Consider the following 23373-nt stretch of genomic DNA (forward strand, 5'->3'; position numbering starts at 1 on the left):
TCTCTCTCTCTCTCTCTGTCTCTCTCTCTCTCTCTCTCTCTCTCTCTCTCTCTCTCTCTCTCTCTCTCCACACACACACACACACCCCTTATCTGCTCTCTGGTCAGCTTTAAGGACTGGCACCTCATAACAGTCCACAGAGTTTTGAAGCTGTTACGTGTATTACAAACGGGTTCGGCTTGCTTTTTTAAACCCCCTTCTTTGTGTAAAGACAAACTGAAATCCTTCAAAATGAATTAAGTCACGAGAGAGAATGAGTGAAAGCTTGAGTAAAATTGCCTTCTAACGTTAATATGGAACCGAGCCCCAGAGACCATGTCAGGGTCAACCCGATCCTGCACATACCAAGGGGGGACATCCATGTTGGTGGGCATTTTCGTAGTGTCCTTTAGAGACTACCCCTCGTGTGGTTTAGACTTCCACCAAGACCCGGATTTCCTCTGACTGTTGTGGGTTTTGTTTTAATGAGGCGGTGCTTTCAAGTATTACTGCCCACAAGGCCCAACCAAGTCAGTGGTCTAAGAGGCCTGGGTGAAAGCCATTTGTCTCCTCCGGAATCAAGCTAAACCGGTCCAAGAAGGCTTGAGGCGAAACCGCGGAGGAGGCCCGAGGCGGTTGGAAATGGAACAGGAAGGGATGTCAAACTGTTGCTGGGAAAGGTGTCTGCGCTGTGACAGCTCCTGGACAGGCCTTTGATGCGCTGTCCGCCTCCCACGGCCAGGCAGCACTGGATCATGAACACCCTCTGCACTCTGGGGCGTCATCCTTGCCCCTGGCCAGTTCCCCTGGGTACCCACCCGGCCCTTCCCCCTCCCGCCTCTGGGATCCCGAGCTCCCATCCCCCTCCCTCCCTGCCTCCCTTCCTTCCTCTCCCCAACTCCACCCCCCTTTCCCTTTTCCTCGGCCCCCCTCCCGCCCAGCCCACCCCGAGTGCGTTCTCACTCCATCTTCCCAGGCGCAAGTTCGCGCACTCCCCCTGCAAACGCCTCCAGCTCCCTCCTCCGTGGGCGGTGCCGCGGGCCGGCTGCGCGCAGGCGCGCTGAGCGGGCGGGCGGGCGGGCGCCGGGGAAGGAGGGGGCGGGGCGGGGGGGGGGGGGGGAAGCGCTGGCGGGCTCCGCGCAGGCGCGCGCTGCTCGGCTGGGCACGGCTTGGCACGGGCGTCTTTCCCTCGCTCTGCCTGGGCTCCCGGGCTCCTTGCAGCCGTAGAGGCGGGTGCTCGGCTGCACCATGTTTCTCCACTCCGTCAACCTCTGGAACCTGGCGTTCTACGTCTTCATGGTGCTCCTGGCCACCCTGGGGCTGTGGGATGTCTTCTTCGGCTTCGAGGAGAACAAGTGCAGCATGAGCTACATGTTCGAGTACCCGGAGTACCAGGTACGGCCCTCCCTCCCTCACCTGCGCGCTCGCGGGCTCCTCCCGGGCTCAGCCCCGAACGATCCCGCGTCGCGCAGCCCTCCGGGCACTTGAAGCCAGTCTCCTGCCTCGTGCTGGGTAGGGCGTCCTGTCGCCGCCGCCGCCGCCCCTTCTCCCCCCATTCCTGGACTCCCAGATCCCGGACCCCGACTTCTGACCTGCTGGGCACTGCGTGTCTCATCCCCGAGAGCTCCAGCCCGGGTTCCTGTCCCCAAACCCGGCTCTCCTCCAACCCTCCTTTGCTGGCGAGGAGATGAATTCTCTTCGCGCCCAGTGATAGACATGTCAGATTTTGCTTTTTCTGGAAAAAAAAAAAACCCAGCGTGTGCAGAGTTGCCAAGGCTGATTTAAAAAGAGGCTCTGGGGTTTTTACCTCTGGGTGAAGTGAGAGGCCGGCCTGATGAATAATTAAACCGAAAACTATTCAGTTCCTTCCTGTGGGGATTTTTTTTTTTTTTGCGGATCCACCTGTTCTGTAGGTTCGGAGTCCGTGGGTGTGTGTACCTGGGTTTTCGCATGCCTCCGAACAGCCAGTGACCTGCACAGTCTATTAAGATACCTATTGTAATCAGTGGCGTGCACAGTCTGTTTCGTGGTTATTTTGTTTTCTCACTGGGTTTCACAGCATCTGCCTCCCCTCTGAACCGCCCCCCCACCGCCTCCGTGTCAGTTTGAACGCTTTCAATTAATTGCTTCATTTGTTCTGCGTAGTAGAATCTAGAATTTCATTCATGACCAGCTGGAGAGAGAGAGAGAGATGATGACAAATTGCACAGCTGTCCGGAGAAATTTCCCTCCGGCTAGATTTTTCTTAGGATTTCTAAATGAATCTCTTAATTCTGGAATATCTATTATAATAACTCCTATACACTATACATAATAGGTTTTGATAACGTGCATTCTTAGTAGACTTGTAAGATCATAGCTGATTTTTTCTGTAGGATGAAGAATGGAAGTCAGGATTGCTTCTGTGTACAGGTCCTTATAGAGGGGGCCTGTGTGATGCTGCACTTACTTACATTCAGAAGCTGAGGTTTAAATTACTGAAGAGTATCCTTTCCCATGGATATTCTAGTAAGAGAATTCTTACCTTGATTTTTGCATCCATGGTGATGAGGGAAATGGGAACATTGGATTTCAGATGCTACTGGAGATTTTGAAAAGTTACTGTTAATTCCTAAGCCAATAAACTGATGTGATGTTGGTTCATGTGCATTAGAATCTTAATGGTTAAATATATGAACTTTAGTCTTCTTAAACTGGAAATAGAGTTCATTGTAATTTCCTTTTATGGCCTACCATTTAATAATTTGGAAACTCTCAATAGATGGAAGTAGGCCACTTAGCACTATATTAAATGAACACTTTGGTTAAAATAAATCATTTTGGAGCAATAGCTTCCATTTATTTTTAGATTTCCCACAATCATTGAATCTATTTTAATATTTGCAGTAGTAGAAATTGCCATCCTTCACGTCAGGAACAAAGCATATGGACCTCACAGATGCGTCTCCTGCCTCATGAAACTGACTAGAGAGAGAAAATTAGTGTCGCTAACACAAAAGAGCTATTGGGCTTCTTTTTGTTGAGCAGTGGGTATTTAGTTATTTTGGTTCAAGTTGCCTTTTTGGAGTTTGACACTTGTTAATTTGTGAGTACAGTAATAATCACAGTGGTAGAGGTTTTGGCACACATTTTTAGCAGGCTTTATTATTAGTCCTTTTACTTTGAATGAGTTGTGTTATTTTACAAACAGAATTAAACACTACCTATAGAAATGAGGCCTTTTGAATAAATAGTGAGCTTTTAAGATAGTTGAGCTCATTGAGATAAGAGGCAGATGGTTTTCCTATGAGTAAAACTGTTGTAAAGATAGTTTATATGTTGCCTTTTAAAGTAGCATTTTCCGCACCTTTCTAATTGTTCACAGGTTGATATCCAGGAGGTGCATGTCCCACTCACTGCATTTCCATATTTCTTGAGGCCTTTTCTTTTTCTTTCTTTTTTTTTTTTAATGCTCATTTGTATCTTTCTTAGCTAGTCAGCAGAAAATGATAAATGGCATTTCTCCTTTTTTTTTTTTTTTTTTTTTTTTTAAGTGAGAGAGGAATTTGGAAGTCTGCAGAAATGAACTTTTATCTCTACTCATCCTTTGCCTGTAATTTCCTGGATGCTCTGATTTGGAGTTAACTGATAGTCTCACAGTTAGATCTTAAGTCTACGCCATCACCTAAAGCTTCTTGCCTTATTATGCCAGTTAGGGCGAAAGTGTTATCGGGCTGCACATCATTTGAGGCTAATTGTAGAATCTGAGGAGAAATACCCGGGTTGTTTCCTCTTACGTGCTCAGTTGACTCTTCATGTATGTGATCTAATGATTGCTCTCTGAAAGGAAGTGTTAATGCTGAAAACATAAATCGCATTTTAAAATAAAGCATGTTGATGTTAATTTAGACAATCATTTATTGAATGACTAGGTGTATTTGGCAGGAGGGAATTAGTGATACAGCCCCTATGCCTTTAATGTATATATTTTAACAAGAAGAGAGACAAGAATATAAAAATCAGTTATAGTATACTGTAGCAAGAGACTCATACAAGGCTCTTCAGAGAAGAGAGAGAATAGACACGTTTGTACTGGTTTTCAAAGGGTTTTGGAAAGGTGTGAATTGAGGGGCTGAAGAGATGGCTCAGTGATTAAGAGCTCTTGCTCTTGCTGAGAGCCTGGATTTAGTTCCCAGCACCCACATGGTGACTAACAACCATACTTATCTCCAGTTCCGGGGGACTCAGACACCCTCTTCTGGCTCCATGGCACCATGCAAGCAAAACATAAAAACTAAAAACTAAATGAATTGGGGGCAGGGTGTGAATTTGGACATACAGGTCATTTGGTTAGCATATATAGAAAGGGAGGAAGGCCGCAGGACATATTATCTGATCAGCGTTTATAATATTTTACTATTGATATAAAAGGGAGAAAATAATCTATAAACATATTTGCCTGTATATATCCAAAATATTAGACAGCACACATAAGTTGACTAACATTAGCTGTCATCTGGCATGGGGGAGCTGGATAGGAAAGGATCATGGGTCAGAAGCGTTCAGTGCCTAATCTTTGGAAGGTGAAAATATTAAAGTATATTAAACACAATTTTTTTGGGGGGGGGGTCGAGACAGGTTTCTCTGTGTAGCTTTGCACCTTTCCTGGATCTCACTCTGTAGCCCAGGCTGGTCTGGAACTCACAGAGATCCGCCTGCCTCTGCCTCCCGAGTGCTGGGATTAAAGGCGTGCACCACCGCCTGGCTTAAACACAAATTTTAAAACATGTCATGTGTAAGTTATAAGAATGAGGTAGCCCAGGCTGGCCTTGAACTCACAGAGATCCGCCTGGCTCTGCCTCCCGAGTGCTGGGAATAAAGGCGTGCGTCACCACCGCCCGGCGAACCTTTGCTTTAAGTCAGCGTTCTGTAGCAGTTGAGGGGTTGTTAGAACGCTTGTCTTTTGGAAGGGGTGTAAGTTGATAATGAGAACAGCCTGTACTGAGGTGCAGTCGAGACATCACAGCCAACAGGGGCAGCATCACGGAGGCAATATTTAGTGTAAAGGTCACTGGTCTTCATTAAAGGTCTATCGTGTGTGAGAGACTGCTTATTTTAAATTATCCATATACGTAACTTATATTAGAGCCATTTTGCTGTGCCTCTTCATGCTCTTTTTTCTCCTCAGCATCCCTTCCGTATGCTCACACATCTTAAGTCTCTTCAGTAGCCTTTCCTTTTATCTTCCTGATGCTCGCTATGACTTGTACTCTGCCTGAAGATGTAGTTCTGCCATTTGCCTGCATTTCTCACCATTCATATTTTTCCTTTCTTTCCCCTCCCCATTCTCCACGCTCCATCTCCCCTACCTTTCCCCCACCTGTATATTTTTAAATATGTATATAGTGTTAATTTTTCATGCAATTAATATTTTTATAACAAAATTGCCCATACAATAGTATGTTATGAAATGTGCCAAACATATTGTTTTGCCTTTATCTCAGAGAATTATTCCTTTTTAGATATATTTGATAGTTTCTTGTTTTCTGAATTAATATTCAACTTAACTCAAACCTTGTCTACTAATCTAAAAAGTAATGATCTATTATGCGTGTACCATTGCATCACATTGTGTTCTTATTTGGGAGCAGTTAAGGAATCATTTCTTAATTCTGTTATGTTTTCTTTTTGCTTGATTTGTATCCCAATAAATAAAAATATTGCGTCATTTCATTTTTGCTTGCATCCTGCATAATCATTATTGGAACTAGTTTGACTTGAAGGACCAGTGTGCTTATAAAGCACGTGGTAGAGTTGGCATTTCTGTATTTGGTGTATTGAGAAGATAATGAAAGTGCTAGTCTGTTAAATAATAAGCACATAGTAGTCCTGTAGGTGCCTCTATGGTATAGTTGGCCCAGATTACGGTAATACATTCAAGGAAATATTTTGGAGTCAACACCAATGATTAGAATTCTTTTTTTTTTTTCAGCAGCATTAACAACATTTATAGTTTCTGAAATTCAGATGGTAAATTTTTTTCATCAAGTGTATATATGTTTACCATTGCTAGATTATTAATGTATTGATATCTGTTTAAACCTATGATTCAATATAATGGTTTGTTTTTAATGAATTCTATTATTAAAAAGAGAAAGAAAGGAAACACCAGGTATGGTGATGTACTCTGTAATTCCCAATACTTGGGAGACAGGGGTAGGAAGGTGAGGAGTCAAGACCAGCTGAGCCTATATAGTGAGAACCTGCCTCAAAGAGGGGTGGGGGCAGAAGAGTTCACACGTGCCTGGGAGAGGGTGGGAGCAGAAGAGTTCACACCTGCCTCAGAGGGAGGTGAAGCAGAACAGTTCACACCTGCCTCAGGGGGAGGTGGGGGCAGAAGAGTTCACACCTGCCTCAGAGCAGGTGGGCTCAGAAGTTACATCTTTGATAGATGCCTACCCTTTGAGGAGGACATTAAGGCCTGGTTATGTTGTGTTGAGAAGACTTCTGTATACAACACATTAGGATTTGCAAAGTAGCTTAGGCTTGCTAACAATTCATGTACCTGGTGCACGATTTGAAACAGATGCTACTAATTCAATGGAGTGTTCATGGTGAGAAGAACGTGCATGTCTTGATCAAGCCTTGGCTGTAAGGGTCAGATTATTTTGTTACACCGTCATAGTTAAAACACGGAGGGGTCAGACAGTGTCATTGTCACACAGACTTACTGGGGCTGTGGAGGTGGCTTAGTAGATGAAGGAAGGGCTTGCCTGCAGTCGTGAGGCAGGCTGGAGTTGATCCCCAGCACACAGGTACGTAGCTGGGCATGGCAGTCTGTGCTTGTAATCCCGGTGCTGGGGAGGCAGAGTAGCCAAGCAGTCTAGCTGAGTCTGTGATCTCCAGGTTCAGGAAGAGATCTTGTCTCAAAATAAACAGACAATGTGGAGAATAGCTGAGAAAGATACCCCGTGTTGACCTCTGGCTTCCACACCCACACACGTGCGTACACACATCATATACACACACATGTGAATGAACATGTGCGCGCACACAACAGCTAGAGTATTTAGAGGCCTACTTTAGAAAGTAGTTTAAAATGGCGAAAAGAATTGATTTGATCATGGAAAGCTTTTATCGCCATTTTAAGTATAATTGATAACTGATTCTAAATTAAATGCATTTCCAACTATATTTACGTGAAACTTCCTGACGTACACCAGTGACATGTAGCCATTGTCAGGCATTATTTTGACCAGTTGGCATTGGTTAGAATTCCTACTATATGTGTTTTATGCTTTTATGAAGGTTACACCATTCAAGAGCCACATAATTTAAGAATAATCCCGTTTGGGGGCTGGAGAGATGGCTCAGAGGTTAAGAGCACTGGCTGTTCTTTCTGAGGTCCTGAGTTCAATTCCCAGCAACCACATGGTGGCTCACAACCATCAATAATGAGATCCGGTGCCCTCTTCTGACCTGCAGGTATACACGCAGGCAGAACATTGTATACGTAATAATAATAATAAAAAAGAATAATCTTGTTTGAAAAAACGATAGAAGAACTTGTTTTGTGCATCAAGTGCAGTTTATATCATTGGTAATATTTTTATATTGCACCATTTCAGAGTTCTTTAATTTACCTTTACATTGAATATAAGTTGCATTAATGAGTGATTAAAATGGATTTATTTATTTATTTTCTTTCTATAGAAAATAGAACTTCCAAAGAAATTGACAAAACGCTATCCAGCCTATGAGCTATATCTTTATGGAGAAGGGTCATACGCTGAAGAACACAAAATTCTCCCTTTGACAGGAATTCCCGTTCTCTTCCTTCCTGGCAATGCTGGAAGTTACAAGCAAGGTAGGTACTAGAAGGAAAAACTAAAGCTGTGGAATTCAGTTCCAGACTTGGGATTATGTGTGTCCTGTGTGAGTCACATGGGATAAAAAAAAAGCTTACCCTGCTAAATACTGTGTCCCACCTCCTGGGAGAGCCATGGCATGCCGCTTCCTTCGAGAGACAGCACACATCAAACATAAATGGGAAAGAAGAGTTGGAGAGTACTTTGCAAAGAATGAAGAGTCAGAGGGCACAGGTTGGGTGACTGGATTATGCAGGTGTTGGGGGATAGCAGGAGAAGGGTTTATGTTGGAAACCAAGTTACACAGACAGGAACCTGAAGCACTCATAGGGAGATGAAAGTGTATTACATTACACTGAATGAGAGACCAGTCTCCTTCCTTGTGTGGAGACATGGAGCAGTATGGAGGGGTTACAGAACGGCGGGGAGAACAGAAGCGATAATGTTCAGGTTCCAAATTCAGTGCTGGCCTGAGCATGTCAGGAGTCTCTGGCACAACAGCCAGGCACCCCAATCGGTAAGTCATTTTGTTTACAAACAACATCTGCTTTGGTTCTTGTAAACATTCCAGGAATTGTTAAATAGTGAACCCACAATTGTTTCAATGTGTTTGGCGATTACTTATGTGGTGTATTTTCATCTACAAAATACTTGTGGAGTATTTGTCACGAGCCAGGGAGTACTCTAGGTATTAATGATCCGGAGTAGAACAAGACAGCAAGTCCCTCACTCATCAAGCACATATTCTTGGGAAGACAGCCATCAGTGGAGGTTTCAGTGATATTAAAAGCTACAAGAAATAAATACGTAAACCACTGAGGAGGCAGACGGTAAGTAGTAGGAAAGAGACCAGTTTAGATGAGGTGGTCAGGAAACACCATGGCGAGGAGATGGTATTGGAGGAGAGCTTGAACATTATTGTCTGGGGAAGTCCCTGGTGCAAGAGTATATGTTTGGTGCTCTGAGGACCACTTTGGTTAGAGAAAAACGAAGTGAGAATGGAAAGCTGTGGCCTATGCATAAGATCTGGGAAAGCCTGAATATTTTTTTGAGAAGGATGGGAAACATGGATGCTTTGGGTAAGAAATTATATAATCTGATTATTTTTTGCTAACTATCATGTTTGAAATGATACATACATACATTTACAGTTATTACAAAGTGAACTTATAGAGAACTAAAACTTCATTGAAGAAGCAGAAAATTGCCAGCATCCTGGAAATTCTACATGTCCCTTCATGATTAAAGCTTTCTCCCCTTACACTCACATATATTTCTACAATTCTAACTCCAAGGTAGTAATTTTTATAAATTTTCTTTATAGTTTTAATGCCTAGGTGTGGATCCCTAGTATATTCTATTGATTTGCGGGCATTTTTAACTTTATAATGTATAATCATCCAGTATATATTCTTTTGTGCCTGATTTTTTTCCACTCTGTTTTGTCTGTAAAAGTCTCTGAAGTTACTGTATGAACTGTAAACTGTCCATTTATTTAACACTATAGTGTTCTTTTGCATATTTTTTATAAAAGGTAATTTGTATAAATTTTGTATAAAAAGTAAATTGAATGTTTACCTTTATTGGCAGTTATAAACAATCAGTATCCTTCTACACACATCTTAGAACACATAAGTTTCTGTACTTGTAGATGTATCCCAGGAGTATTGATTTCCCATCACAGCTTGTACATATCCTCTTATCTTTACTTATTCCACTGATTTATATTCTTATAATTAGCATATGATACTTCCCTTTATGCTACCTCTTTGACAACATTGAAATTGTAGAATTAAAATTTTAGCAAATCTAATAAATATGGATTACTTTTTGAAAGGATCCACCCACTTTGGCTCTGTTTTGAAGAGAATATGCTCTTACAGGGCAAGAGTAGAAGCAGAAAAGATGCTGAACATCATTGGTCATCAGAGAAAGGCAAGTTGGCATGAGATGCCATTCCCTACAGTGATGCCTGGAGATAGCTATAATAAAAAAGACAGATGGTAGCAAGTGCTAGCAACGATGTGGAGAAACTGGAATCCTCACACACTGCTGATGGGGAGGTGGGGAGATGCTGCAACATGGCTGGATCTCTCAAACGTCCTAAGAAGTGAAAGAGGCACTCACACAAATCCACATCATGGGTTTATATTGTGTATATGAAATAAATATACATGATAGGCAAATTCATAGAGACAGAAAGTAAGCCAGTGCTTATTAGGGAGTAGGAAGAGAAGGAGAATTGGAGGGTGACCACCCATGGACAAAGGATTCTGTTTTTTGAGGTGTTTGAAGTATTAGATTTCAGAGATGGAATGGCAAACTAGTGTTTGTTTTTTCTTTTTTGCTAAAACATACGCTACAGTTTTATGTCACTTAATGTAATCACTTCATACTAAAGTTTGTTAGAGGATTTATAGAATGGGCAGTAAGACGAAAGGAGGGCAGGCAGAAGGAAGATAAAACGGGAAGCGGGGGAGCTCAGGCAAGCAGTGGAGCTTAGGTCAGGAAGGTAGTGATGGGATGCTGAGCGCCTTACCTAGGGATGTGTTTGGAGGATAGAGCACGGCAGAGTGACTCATGGGTTAGATAGATGTCATGCGTAAGAGAAAGAAAAAGCATGCATGAGTGGTAAACATACACGTCTTACAGGAATCTTCTTACTTAATAATCCTCCATAAATGTGACAAAATTTCTACTTCACGTTCCTTCCCCTGCTGGCTCTTAGTGTTCCCAGACAGAGGGATGCAAGTCAAGACTGAGTGACCTGTTCACTTTTTTGTTTGTTTACCTTAAAACACGCCTAGAAAAAATAAGGCGTATAGCTGCTAGATTAGTCTGTTCTTAATTGGTGTGTGTGAGTGAGTGACAGAGACACAGAGATTAGAGATGGTGTGTACGGACGTGTGTAGGTGGAGACCAAAGGTCACCACTGGCTATGTTTTTTTTTATCGCTCTCCAGCTTTGTCTTCTTTTTCTTTCTGTTCTCACTGAACCTAAAGCTCCCAAATTTACCTAGACATTCTGCCAGCAAGCCTAAAGGATCCTTCTGCCTCTGCCTCCCCAGTGCTTGGGAGTGTGTGCCCCTATGTGCTTGACTTCCACATGGATGCTGAGATCTGAGATCAGGGTCTTCATATTTGAAATGCAAACACTTGACCAACTGAACTGCTAAATTGATGCTGTGAATGTGCATCACACTGAAGTACGTTGTTTATATTCATGATAGGGTTATTTATTAAAAACTTCTAAACAGCTTGGTGGTGGTGGCACATGCCTTTGATCCCAGCACTCCGGAGGCAGAGACTGGATCTCTGAGTTCGAGACCAGTTCCAGGACAGCTAAGGCTACCCAGGGAAACCCAGTCTCAAAAAAAATCAAAGCAAAACCGTTTGAAACAAGGTTGGACAAACTTCTGTACTGTTCTGTGAGCGAGCTCTCTCCTCTCTCCTCTGCAGTTCGTTCTATTGGCTCGATCGCACTTAGGAAAGCAGAAGACATTGACTTCAAGTACCATTTCGACTTCTTCAGCGTGAACTTCAATGAGGAGCTGGTGGCATTGTATGGTGGGAGTCTTCAGAAGCAGACCAAGTTTGTTCATGAATGCATTAAAGCAATTCTCAAGCTCTACAAGGTAGGAGATGAATGTGCAAGTCAGTAGTATAACCCATCAGCAGTGTCTTTTTTTTTTTTTTTTTTTTTTTTTTTTTTTAGGAACAAATTTGATTTTAAATAATATATTTGTTTATACTGAAGTTGAAAATACAAAAATGGGCTCTTTTTTTTAAAAGTGGTATCTTTAATGCTAGTTTAAAGATCTAAGTTGAATTTGCAGTTTCCTGGTTCATTGAGAGATCCTGTCTCAGAAGATAAGGTGGAGGGTCAGTGAGATGACTCATGGTTAAGGCACCTGCTGCCCAGCATGACGACCTCCATTCAGTCCCTGGAGCCCACGTGTTTGAAGGACAGAAACGGCCCCTCTCCCCATGGGGTTCATCGTACTCACGTGTGCACACGTGCCAAACAACAACAGATCAAAAACTAGAATGATGAAATTGCTATCTTTTCAATAGATTTTAGAGGAAGGCATTTTATCAGGGATAAAGGTGGATGTTTTTAAAGACTTTGAATTTCGTCCTAAGCTTCTGCCCCTAAAAGAAAGACATTTCACGGTGATAAAAGGATCAATTCATCAAGAAATCAAAACAATCATTTGTATGCATCTAATTCTTCCAAATTCACAAAGCAAAATCCAGTAGAGGCAAGGGAAGAAATTAGCATTACTAGAACAGTTAATCCTAGTGATTTCAGTACTATCTTCCCAATTATTAATAAAGAAGTCAGTAAAACTATGGATTTGAGCACTATTCACCAGCGTTTGTTATATGATGCTTATTAGTAATAAAAGAATACTATACTCAACTATAGAAACATACTCTCTTCCAGTGCACAATGACCGTTTACTAAACTGTGTTCTATACCAGGCCATATGCTGGTTCACAGATATTAATAATCTTCAAAGTATTAACACCATGCAATATATTTTCTGAAAATAGCAAAATTAAAAGTAAAAATACATTAAAAAATCTTCTACTACTTATAGATTACCCAAAGTTTTGAAAAAGTAAAATTTGAAGATACTTTGAACTGAATTAAAATGAAAACACATATCAGAATTTAGAACATTTTATACATGCACAAAATTGTTAAATAATAAAGAGCTTATAAGATTAGGTAATGATTAAAAGAAATACTGTTTTTAATTGCTTATATTAGAAAAGAATAAGATTTCAAGTCAGTGACTTAAGCTTACAGCCTTTATAAGCCGGAGAGAAAAGAAAGTTAACAAAGCATGGAGAATAAGGAATTATGGTGAAAGCAGAAATTAAAGAAATATAAAACAACAGAAAAACTAACTTCTGCCAATGGTTGATTCTTCAAAAAGATCAATGACTTGGTAAATTATTGCTAGACTGATTTGAAAAATGAGAAAACAAAGTAACAATATCAGGAACTAATGATGGTATTTTTCTACAGAGCCTACCCTCTACACATGTGAAGAGGATGATGAAGGAATGTTATGCACACTTTCATACCTGTAAATTTAATAACTGAAACATATAAATTCCTTGAAACATAATTATAAAACTGACATAAGAAGAAACAGAAAATCTGGATAGCCCTGTATCTGTTATCTGTCAGATTTTTTTTTTGAGTTTGTAATTGAAAATCTTACCATAAAGAAAAATTCTAGTCCTCATTTAAGAAAAATTTTAGTAAATTCTAGTCCTCATTTAAGAAATAATAAATACTGATTTTTACAACAATAAAAACAGCTTTCAGAAGAATAGAGAAGGAAGCAGACTTAGTTTTTAGTTCAGCATAGCTCTGACAGTAAACTAGACAAGGACTTAAAAAAAAGATTACATAATTCCATTTTAGAGAACACAGCAGACATTGAAAAGAAACTAGAGATATTCCTCATGATCATAAATACATAATTTTCAATCAAAATCCAGACTACCAAGTTCAGCAGTCTATGAAAAGTGTGATATATCATGACCAAATGTAATTTATTGCAAAAATACTAAACGAGTTTAGTATCTAAAGATAAGTCAGTTTAATTCACCGTAGGATCGTCTTTGCAGCTGTAGGAAGCCATTTGACCACACCAGCACCTGTCCGTGGCTTAATGTATAGGAAAAGGAACATAAACTCAGTGTAGGAAGAATAGAAAGTAACTTTATTTTTTCCAAGACGGAGTTTCTCTGTATAACAGTCCTGACTGTCCCAGAACTCACTTTTGTAGACTAGGCTGGTTTCAAACTCATAGAGATCCGCCTGCCTCTGCCTTTCAAGTGCTGGGATTAAAGGCGTGCGCCACCAATGCTAGAAATTAGCTTTCTTTTCCTGAGGAATCATGAGTCTTATGAGAGAGAAAATGATCCTCTTTAGGTACAGGTAATAACTGATAAAATTATTTATCAGATAAGATAAAGAAATGCCAACCACAGTAAACAAACTTTAATGTTACATGGTAGGCAGTTTATTCTTTCTATTTTTGTTTTGGATTTTTCTAATGAACACATTAAACTTATAACACAACTAATAAATATTTTGAAGATGAGATACTGACAGTTTTCTGTTACAAGCAAGGACAGTAGGAGCTGAAGGACAGTTGAGTCTCATTGAGTGGATAAGATACAGTTATGGGAAAGAACGTTCTGAGTAGAGAAAACCTCATTCATCGTAAGAGTCTAGGTAAATACAGCAATATAGAAAACCAAAAAGCAGCTAGGATAGGTCAGGTAGATTGTAAAGACATATGGACAATTTTAATTTTTCCCCCTTTTAGGTAGGGTGGTATGGAAAACCATTAGCCAGAGAAGTGACACATTCTTTCTTAAATTTTAATAGCCTCATTCTGGTTATTTTAGAATGTAAGGTGGAAGGGCATATAAGGATGGAGGCAGGGAGACTAGGTAGGAGCCTGTTGCAGTCTCTCAGACAAGAGCTTAGTGCTCTCAGTTAGGTTGGTAGCGACTGAAGTGCTGAGGAATGGACAGATTGGCGCTAGTATTAGAGGCAGAGGCAGCAGGCTTTGCTGGCAGATGGCGGGTTGAAGTTCGGTATGAAGGAAAAGAAGGGTTAAGAGCGACTACAAGAGTTTTGCTTGAATAACCGAAGGGATTGAATTGCCTTTGGTAGGACTAGGAAGAAAAGGCTTGGAGGCGATGAAGTCTACTTTAAGACAGGTTGAGTGTGAGATCCACGAGGTACTCCCCGTATAGCAATTACACAACAGGCGTTCAAGGCCAGGGCTCCAGGAAGAGATCCAGTTGAAATTAGTTGGTGGTTAACTGTAAGTAGATGTATTTACAGCCAGGGGAGTAGATGAGATTACCAGTGTGGCCAACATCTCTGTGTGTGTGAGAGAGAAAGGGGAGGGGGAGAGGGAGAGAGAGGCAGGCACAGGTGAGGAAAATGAAGGAGCGCAGCAACCAAAGACTCAAAGCGAGCACCTGTGGCTAAGAGACCAGGAGGTCGGCTGCAGAGGTTGGCCCTTACCACGATGAGCTCTGTCTGGACCATCCCCAGCCTGGCTGGCTTGTTAGTGGGATTCATAGGACTCATACTTATGACTGTCACATGGTGAAAGGACACAGAGCAAACTGAGTAGAGAGGAAAGCGTCCAGCAGCTCTCAGGGGGCGGGAAACACATTTGTACTTCATTTCCTATCAACAATTTGTGGTGTGAGAAGCATTGCCTAAAGGGGTGCTCATGAGAGACTCAGTGTCCCAGGTTTTTATTGGGAGCTAATACTGAATCTGTCCACTTAACATAATCCAGAATTCTAGGCTGGAGGATAGCAAGTGTGCCACATGAACCTTATTGTTGGCATTGTGGTCACTGTGAACTATCTAAAGAGTGGCAGGACTCCTCCCAGACTAGAAGGTCCCAGGCTGCACCCTACAGCAGCCTTTCCTGTAGTTCATCCTAAGGATAGCAGACGCAGGTCTTCCGGGCCCGCTCCATTACGCACAGTAGGCAGCCGACACAATTGTTTTTGTTTTTGAGGTGGTCTCACTTTTCTTCTTTCTTTTTTTTAAAAATAGGGTCAAGAATTTGCTCCCACAAGTGTGGCAATAATTGGTCATTCTATGGGTGGCCTTGTTGCCAGAGCATTGCTTACACTGAAAAACTTTAAACAAGATCTGATAAATCTTCTTGTCACACAAGCCACCCCTCATGTGGCCCCTGTGATGCCGTTAGATCGTTTCATTACCGGTGAGTACTGGTGCATTCACACTGACCTCCTCTTGCCGTGAGCTCGTCTCTAGCGATTTCCGTTAGAGTTTTATCTATGTGTTAGACACTCCAGGTGCAGTTCTGCACTCCCATACTCCGTGTCCCCAGTCGCTCTCAATCCCGGCTTATCATTGAAAATACCGTTGGTTTTCTTTTCCCAGCCGGGTGATATGTGTTTGATGATCCGTAGGTATTAGAACTTCAACTATGTTATTCTTGGGAATGACTCTTGTCTTTTAAGAGTTATAGATTTGAAACTTGCCAGATCAGAATCTCACAGTAATAAAATTGAGAGACTTTGTGATTGAAATTGTTTAAATCTTTTGTGCTGCTTCTAGTAGTCTTCAATGAGTAGATGTTCAGGGAAAGAATCAAGAACTGAAGATTGTGTTTGCTGACACCCTTTCTGTTGCGTTTTGCACAGTACATGGAGATGAGCCACGTAGTTGAGTTAAAACGATTCCAGATGCACTGAAAAATAATCTTTCAAGATTGAGCCTCTTTTTAAAAATTCTTTTCGTTGTTTTGTTTTGTCTTCTGAGACAGGGTTTCTCTGTGTAACAATCCTGGTTGTCTGCAACTCACACTGTAGACCAAGCTGGCTTTGAATTTAGAGATCTTCCTGCCTCTGTCTCCCGAGTGCTGGGATTAAAGGTGTGCACCACCACCGCCTGGCTATTCTTCTGTTTTTAATTAATTTAATTTTTTTTTTAGTTCTTTGAGAGTTTCATACAACATGTTTTGATCATATTCACCCTTCTCCTCCAACTCTTCTCTGATTATTCCCCCCCACACTCCCTACCCAACATTTTGTCTTTCTTATTTTTTGAATCCAGAGCAATTTGTGCTGCCCAAATATTCTTGGATGTGTGGTCTTGCACTGGAGAGTGGTCAATTTACCAGAGGTTACACTTTTATAGAAAATCTTTTCTTCTCCCAGCAGCTAATAACTACTAGTAGCTCCATGGCTTGGGGTGGGGCTGTGTGCCAACTCCTCTCTCCTTGCTGGGATCCACTCTGGCTTCGACTTGTATTGCTTTTATAATCTGCTGTTGAAACCCACTCTAAGTTCATAAGCATAACTGCCTGCTGTGTCCAGAAGAAAAGGTTTCCTTGTGGTTATCCTCTGCCTCTGGCTATTACACTCATCCCTCCCCTCCTAGGCCATGATTCCTGAGCCTTGGGAAGAAGCAAGGTGCAGTTTGTATCTTCCCCTTTGGGCTGAGCATTCTGTAGTTTGTTATTCTCTTTACCTTGGCCAGTTATGGATTACTGGATTAACTGGCATCTACTGCAGATAGAAGCTTCTCGAGGTGAGGGATGAGAGGTGCATGGATCTATGGGTATAATAATAAGTCACCAGGAGTCAGTTTGATACTGTGTCTATTTAGCAGCATAATAACAGGTTCTCTCTTAGGGACCATGACCTATCTAGCTATCGGGGTCTAGCTTAATAATGGTGTAAGGTATGGGTTTCACCTTGTGGAGAAGGACTTAAATTTAATCAGAAAGTTACTGGTTACTCCAGTGATGCTCCTGCCATTATTACACCAGTGGGGGTGTCTTTCCAGGCCAGTCATTATCACAGCTTTCAGGGTTCATAGCTGGGTATGGCGCATAATTACTTTTCTCCTCCAGTAGTTTGCGTAGCATCTTTTAGCACTATTAGAGATAGGCAGGAGGGACACGGCGCCCAGGGCTCTATCAGCTTTGAGTTTACCGTGTTCTGTGACTCGGTCATGTGGACTCTTCGGCAGTAGGATCTTATTTATTTATTTTTAGTTCTTCTCTCACATTTTACATCCCCACTGCAGTTTCCCCTCCTTCCTCTCTCCCCATTTTCTTCATCCCACCTTCCCTCTCCCCAGATCCACACCCTCCTCCGTCTTCCCTCAGAAAAGAGCGGGCCTCCCAGGGACATCAACCTAACACAGCATAATATGCTGCAATAAGACCAGGCACATACCCTCACATCAAGGCTGGATGAGGCAACCCAGCAGGAGGAAAAATGTCCCATAAGTAGGCAAAAGAGCCAGAGACTGCCCAGATGTCCCTGACCTCTCTGGTTTCTCTGGTCCTTCCTCCTCTGCAGGACTCCCCAAGCTCTGCCTAGTGTTCGGCTATGGGACTTGCATCTGTTGCCTTCAGTTGCTGATGAAGTCTCTTGGTCTCTTTGATGACAATTCTGCTAGGGTCTGGTCCCAGAACACTCTGCAGGCAGGACGAACTAGGTCAAAGGTTTTGTGACTGGGCTGGTGTCCCAGTCCCTCCACTTGAGGCCTGACCTGGTTACAGAAGATGGCTTGTTCAGGCTCTGTGTCCCCATCACTAGGAGTCTTTGCTGGGGTCACTCTCGTAGATTCCACGGAGTTTCCCTTGCACTAGGTTTCCACCTCGCCCCTGAAGTGCCCCCCAATTCCAGTCGTTTCTCTGGTATTTTCTCCCTCCCAGCAGCAGGATCTTGATGTCAAAATGGAGCCTTGTACTTGCTTAATAAAGCACACCTTGAGCTGCATTCTCACCTCCCGAAGAATGTGTTTTCAGCACTGACAGGTTGAATTGTTCTAAGGGACAGCGATCACCTCTGAAACTGCCACTCCGAAGTGATTCCTAAGTGTAGGACACTTTTCCTGAGTTGCAGGGAGCTCCATCTCTTTCTACTTTCTGAATTCTTATTTCATTAAGTCAGAATTAGAATGAAAAAAAAAAAATACTTAAGTAGTCATGGATTTCAAGTTTTTGAGAGATGCACATGACTTTCAGAAGCAGATATCCTGTTTGTACTTGGTGGAAATCCTACCTTTAAGTAAGGAAAGTGTTCCTGCCCTGGGCCGGCCCTCAGAGGGTCATCTCTGACCATACCCTTCCTCACAGGGTAAGAGGCATGCATGCACTAAGCAGCCTTTCTCCTTGTGGTTCATGTTCTTATTCTCAGCTCATGATTCAGAAAACTAAACCTCCAGATTGCCCATTTGTTTTCTTTTTGGAGAGTGTTCATGCAGCCCACTTCCTGTCCTGATCCTCCTGTTTCCTCATTGCTGGGGTTACAGGTTTGCAACACCATGTCCAGCTCATGTGCCCCAAGAAGCTCTTTCCAGGGCCAGTGTGGGCCTCTTCCGTGTCTTTATTGTAGGAGCAGGCACACTGTTGCTAAAAGTTTTCCTGTGTCCCAGCCAGCTGGCCGTCGGGACAAATCTCTCCCCCTCGCGTCCCTCAAGTAAACACACAGAGGCTTATATTAATTAAAACTGCTCGGCCATTAGCTCAGGCTTACGACTGACTAGCTCTTACACTTAAACTGAGCCCACTTCTGTTCATCTATATGTCGCCACGTGTTCCATGTCTTTAACCTGTGTGCCATTACATGCTGCTCCCTGGATGGCGGGCTGGCGTCTCCTCACTCAGCCTTCCTCTTCCCAGAATTCTCCTTGTCTGCTTATCCCGCCTATACTTCCTGCCTGGCTACTGGCCAATCAGCATTTTATTAAACCAGTGTACAAAAGCATTATTCCACAGCAGTGCACAAACACGTTGAACTGTGGCAAAGGTGTGGCTCTGCAGTGGAGCTTGGACATTCACAAAAGGTTCTTGAGATGTCCGATAGAATTAGATTGGGAAGAGAAAGAAGGAGACCCAGTGATCTGCTCTTCTGTGTCTCATAATCTAGTGCTAACTTTGAAGACCCTGAGAATCCTTAATTTTGACTCTACAAAGTCATCTCAATGGTTAGTCAAGGAAAGAATAGAAAATATTTAATTTAGTAGTTTCATAACTGTTTCAGATTTTAATATTTAGTTTTGTTGATATTTGTCCCCTGTCCAGATGTCAGGTCTTGGTAGACTTGGTGACGTCTCAGGTACATACTGTTGAGATCTTTAATGAGGAGAACTTTGCATAGTGAATATTGGAAGGCATGACCGGGATCTGATGGAGTGTGGCAATGCATTCAGTTTTGATGCCGAGGAAAATGAGATCTCCTTCGTCCTGTCTCAGTTTCGTAATCAACATTACAATTGTATTAGTTTTAATAGATGAAGTGAAAACTTGCCTGGAAAGTCATCACTTTAGATTTGCTGCCAGATTTGATGGGTAGAATCCTAAGCCTGAGATTTTCTTCAGAAGTGTAATCCTAAAATTAGTATGGCCCTGTCCTGATAGATTGTACTATAGGAACTTATGTAGTGATGTGTGGTAATGGTTGTCCAAGGCAGGGTTCCTCAGCCTTCAAAAACTGGGACACTTCTGTGACAGGGAGAAGTATATGTTTTGTTTTTTTTGAAGACTAGTTTATTGGGGGTAATGCACATACAAAAATGGACATATTTAATGGACACAATGTGATGGGATTGAACAGGGCATTTTCATAGCACTAGCGTCATGGATGTCTACAACTCCTTTGCGAAGTTTGTAAGTTTCTTTGTTATGGTGTGTGGAGGACTGTTCTTGTGAGGTACAGAGCTGTGGACGTGATCAAAGCTGGTACACTTTGGCCTTTTCCTTTACTGACACCTTTGGAATTTGTAGTCAGTATTTGTACTCTGACTTATATGCAAAGCTAGATGACTTTTCTCAAAATAGGGAAATGTGAATAACATTACTTATAGACCAAATAGCTTAGGCAAAAATTCAGATAAATACTAGTATTATAAGTTTGGTTGCATGAAATGGCTTAATTTTCATTGTTTCTTTTTTATTTCCTTCCAGAGTTTTATATGACTGTAAACAACTATTGGATTTTAAATGCTCGGCACATAAATTTGACTACACTTTCTGTAGCTGGAGGATTCCGGGATTACCAAGTTCGTTCAGGACTGACTTTTCTACCAAAATTAAGCCATCATACCAGTGCCTTATCTGTTGTGGTAATTATTTTAAAGATTCTATATAGTAATATAGTAGACAAAATGGACCAAAAGGGAAATAGTATATACTGTTGCTTGTAAATGAGTGCTGAGCTGGTGGAGCAGGGCTCTGTGTGTGTGTGTGTGTGTGTGTGTGTGTGTGTGTGTGTGTGTGTGTGCTCGCTCATGCACACACATGGACATATGTGTGAGAAAATTTGAATGAAGATGAATGTGTTTAGAAGGCAGAATCATGGATGCTTATGCCAGAGAAAATATAAAGGATGTTAGAAACCTTGAAAATAATAGTCTGCAAAATAAGAACCTATCCATTAATTAGAGGTGTAACTGTAAGAAAGTATGGACTAAGGGGTTGGGAATTTAGATCAGTGGTAGAGCTCTTGCCTAGAAAGCGTAAGGCCCTGAGTTCAGTCCTCAGCTCTGAAAAAATAAAATAAATAAATAATTAAAAATTAAAAAAAAAGTATGGACTAAACACAAGGGGATCTAGTCACATCTGAGTGTGAGAGTGTATATAATACTAATAGAATGTCAGACACATCCCATCCTCCTGAACGCTAACTTTGAGTAAAGATTTACCAATTGCTAAATAAAATATGCTCTTTGATAGTTGAAGTGCAAATAAACCCTGATGAACTTGCTGATTACTAATTGCCCTTCCCTGCTAGAACACTGAGTATTTGATCTTTAATTAGGATCCATAGCCTTTGTAAAGTGAGCTCAAGTTTCCTTTAGAACTTCTTGTAGACTCAACCGTGACGTCAGCTGTTAAGATCTTTACTTCAAAGGCACACACAGACTGTGCAGAGTGTGGTCCACCTGTCCCCTGTGCTTTGGTGAGATGGTGGTAGACAGTCACTGCTTCTCAGTTGTTCTTCTGTGTAACTGCTGTTGCCTTACTATTTATCCATTAATTAGCTCCTTACCGGATCCTTCGTTGCCTTATGCAGAGGAGAAATTATTATGCAGGTCTATCGTTACCATTTTCTTCTAACTAGAAAAATGAGGATACAGCCAGAATAGCTGTGATATTAATTTAATAATTCCCTCAGACATGAGTATTAGTGGCGTGAATCTTGTTTGCGGAGTTGAGTATCTTAGTCAGATATTTGCTGGAAGTCCTCAGAATACCCAGTGTCACTCTCCAGTAAAGGCAAATGATGAAGTCCTGTGAAATCAGGCATAGCTTACTCGCTGTCCTCGACCTGCAGCATGGTGTTAGCATTCTGCACACTGATGCTGGTCTTTAAGGAGCATTGCTCATTTGATCCCACTTGCATACGCGATCACATGATTGTGTTTCCTTGTCTTCTCTAATCCATTTGACAATGGGTTGCTGTCGCTATTTTTATATCTCTGATGAAAAGATTTTATAACAGAATTTTCCCAAGGTTGTCTATCGTATAACTTGACTTTTGTTTTTTAATTCTCAAATAGTTCATATTTTCCCACGTGGTTATATGTATGCTATTAAAGTCAATTAATAAGTAACAGTTTTTCAGTGTTTACCACAGGAGTGGTTAAATTACATTTATATTCACTGGAACTAGAAAAAATGGTAAGAAGTTAAGACCATAATTGTGTTTGTAGCATAGGTGAAATTGCTATCATATATTCCCTTATGGGTAATAGTATCATAAATACAAATGAACTCTTACTCTGTAGATCGGTGGGTGGTTTCTGATTCAGGGACCTAGGCTGATACCAGACACCCTATTTGGAATACTGTACTTCCCAGTCCAACTGATGAGAAAGAGGAATCAGCCTGGGGAGGAGCACAGTGGCTGAAAAGGCACCCATTACTTCTGCTCACACACCGTTAGAGGAAATACTGTTACTTCTTAAAGCAAGAGAAGCCAAGGGCTTTAGCTGTGCTGTTTGTTGTAGAGAAGAATGAATGCATTTTAGCGTTCACATAATGGTTCCATGAGCAACCACCCTTATAAAGTGTATTGATTTTTGTTAAATTTGTTCCTTAACAGTTTCATGAGTGAATATAATGTGTTCTGATTCCTCTCCTACCTTCTTATTGCTCTCCCACCTCTATCAACCTCCTTCCCTCCAAATCTTTACTCCATATTCATGTCTGTCTGTTTGGGTTTGTGACCCACTGAGTTTACCAGGGCTGTCTGTGTGACCATGAGTTTGGATCTGTCCATTGGAGCCCAATGGTCTTACTATAGACACACAATTGAATGCCTTGTCCAGAATCTGTCGGTAGCCAGTGATTAAGCAGTAGGGGAGGGGCCTCATGAGCTTCTCCTCCATCTATAACTGAGTGTTGGCAAGGCTAGTCTTGTACAGGCCCAGCGTCAGTTACCACAGCTAATGTGAGTCCATGCTTGCAGTGGCTGTGTCCTGCCTGGAAGATGGCTTTTCACAGCTGTGTTTCTTGTAGTGGGGCTCTGTGCTTTCTCTGCCCTTCTTCTATAGTGTTCTCTGAGCCTTAGAGGGAGGAGAGGGTGGTGTACTTTATCAACTCAAAGAAAATAAAGCACCTTTATTTTCTTGATTATGTTAAATGCTGCCTACTAGTAGTTGAACTATTATTATTATTATTATTATTATTATTATTATTATTATTCTGCTCAGAGGCTAATAAAATCTTAGAACCATAGAGAACTCTGGTTGTCAGACTTTTTTAGTAATTTATCAGCAGTATTTCTTAAATATATAAAGTGCCTATACATTTATCAGTAAAAGGGGTGCAGAGGAATAAGATTTATAGAGCATGAAAATGATCAATATTATTATGTGAATCTATGGAAATGTCATAATCAAATGCCTTACTTTGTGTAGTTAATACATGCTAATAAATATTTCTCAGGCACGCTCCTGCTTCTAAAGTCACATCTTAGAACTCACCAAGTAGTAG

The 23373-nt window shown here is 41.6% G+C and overlaps 1 protein-coding gene across 1 annotated transcript in view; it reads left to right on the forward strand.

Annotated features, from left to right (window-relative positions):
• The first annotated feature begins 1146 nt into the window (after positions 1-1146).
• Positions 1147-23373, forward strand: part of Pgap1 (post-GPI attachment to proteins inositol deacylase 1) — a 69340-nt gene continuing 47113 nt past the window's right edge. Inside the window, exons 1-5 of the mRNA XM_059278223.1 lie at positions 1147-1374; positions 7672-7825; positions 11285-11460; positions 15444-15615; positions 20341-20498. Coding sequence (XP_059134206.1) covers positions 1228-1374; positions 7672-7825; positions 11285-11460; positions 15444-15615; positions 20341-20498 — 807 coding nt within the window. The 5' untranslated portion in view covers positions 1147-1227. The remainder of the gene's footprint in view (positions 1375-7671; positions 7826-11284; positions 11461-15443; positions 15616-20340; positions 20499-23373) is intronic.

The sequence above is a fragment of the Peromyscus eremicus genome, chromosome 13 (genome assembly GCF_949786415.1).
Source record: "Peromyscus eremicus chromosome 13, PerEre_H2_v1, whole genome shotgun sequence".
Taxonomy (NCBI): domain Eukaryota; kingdom Metazoa; phylum Chordata; class Mammalia; order Rodentia; family Cricetidae; genus Peromyscus; species Peromyscus eremicus.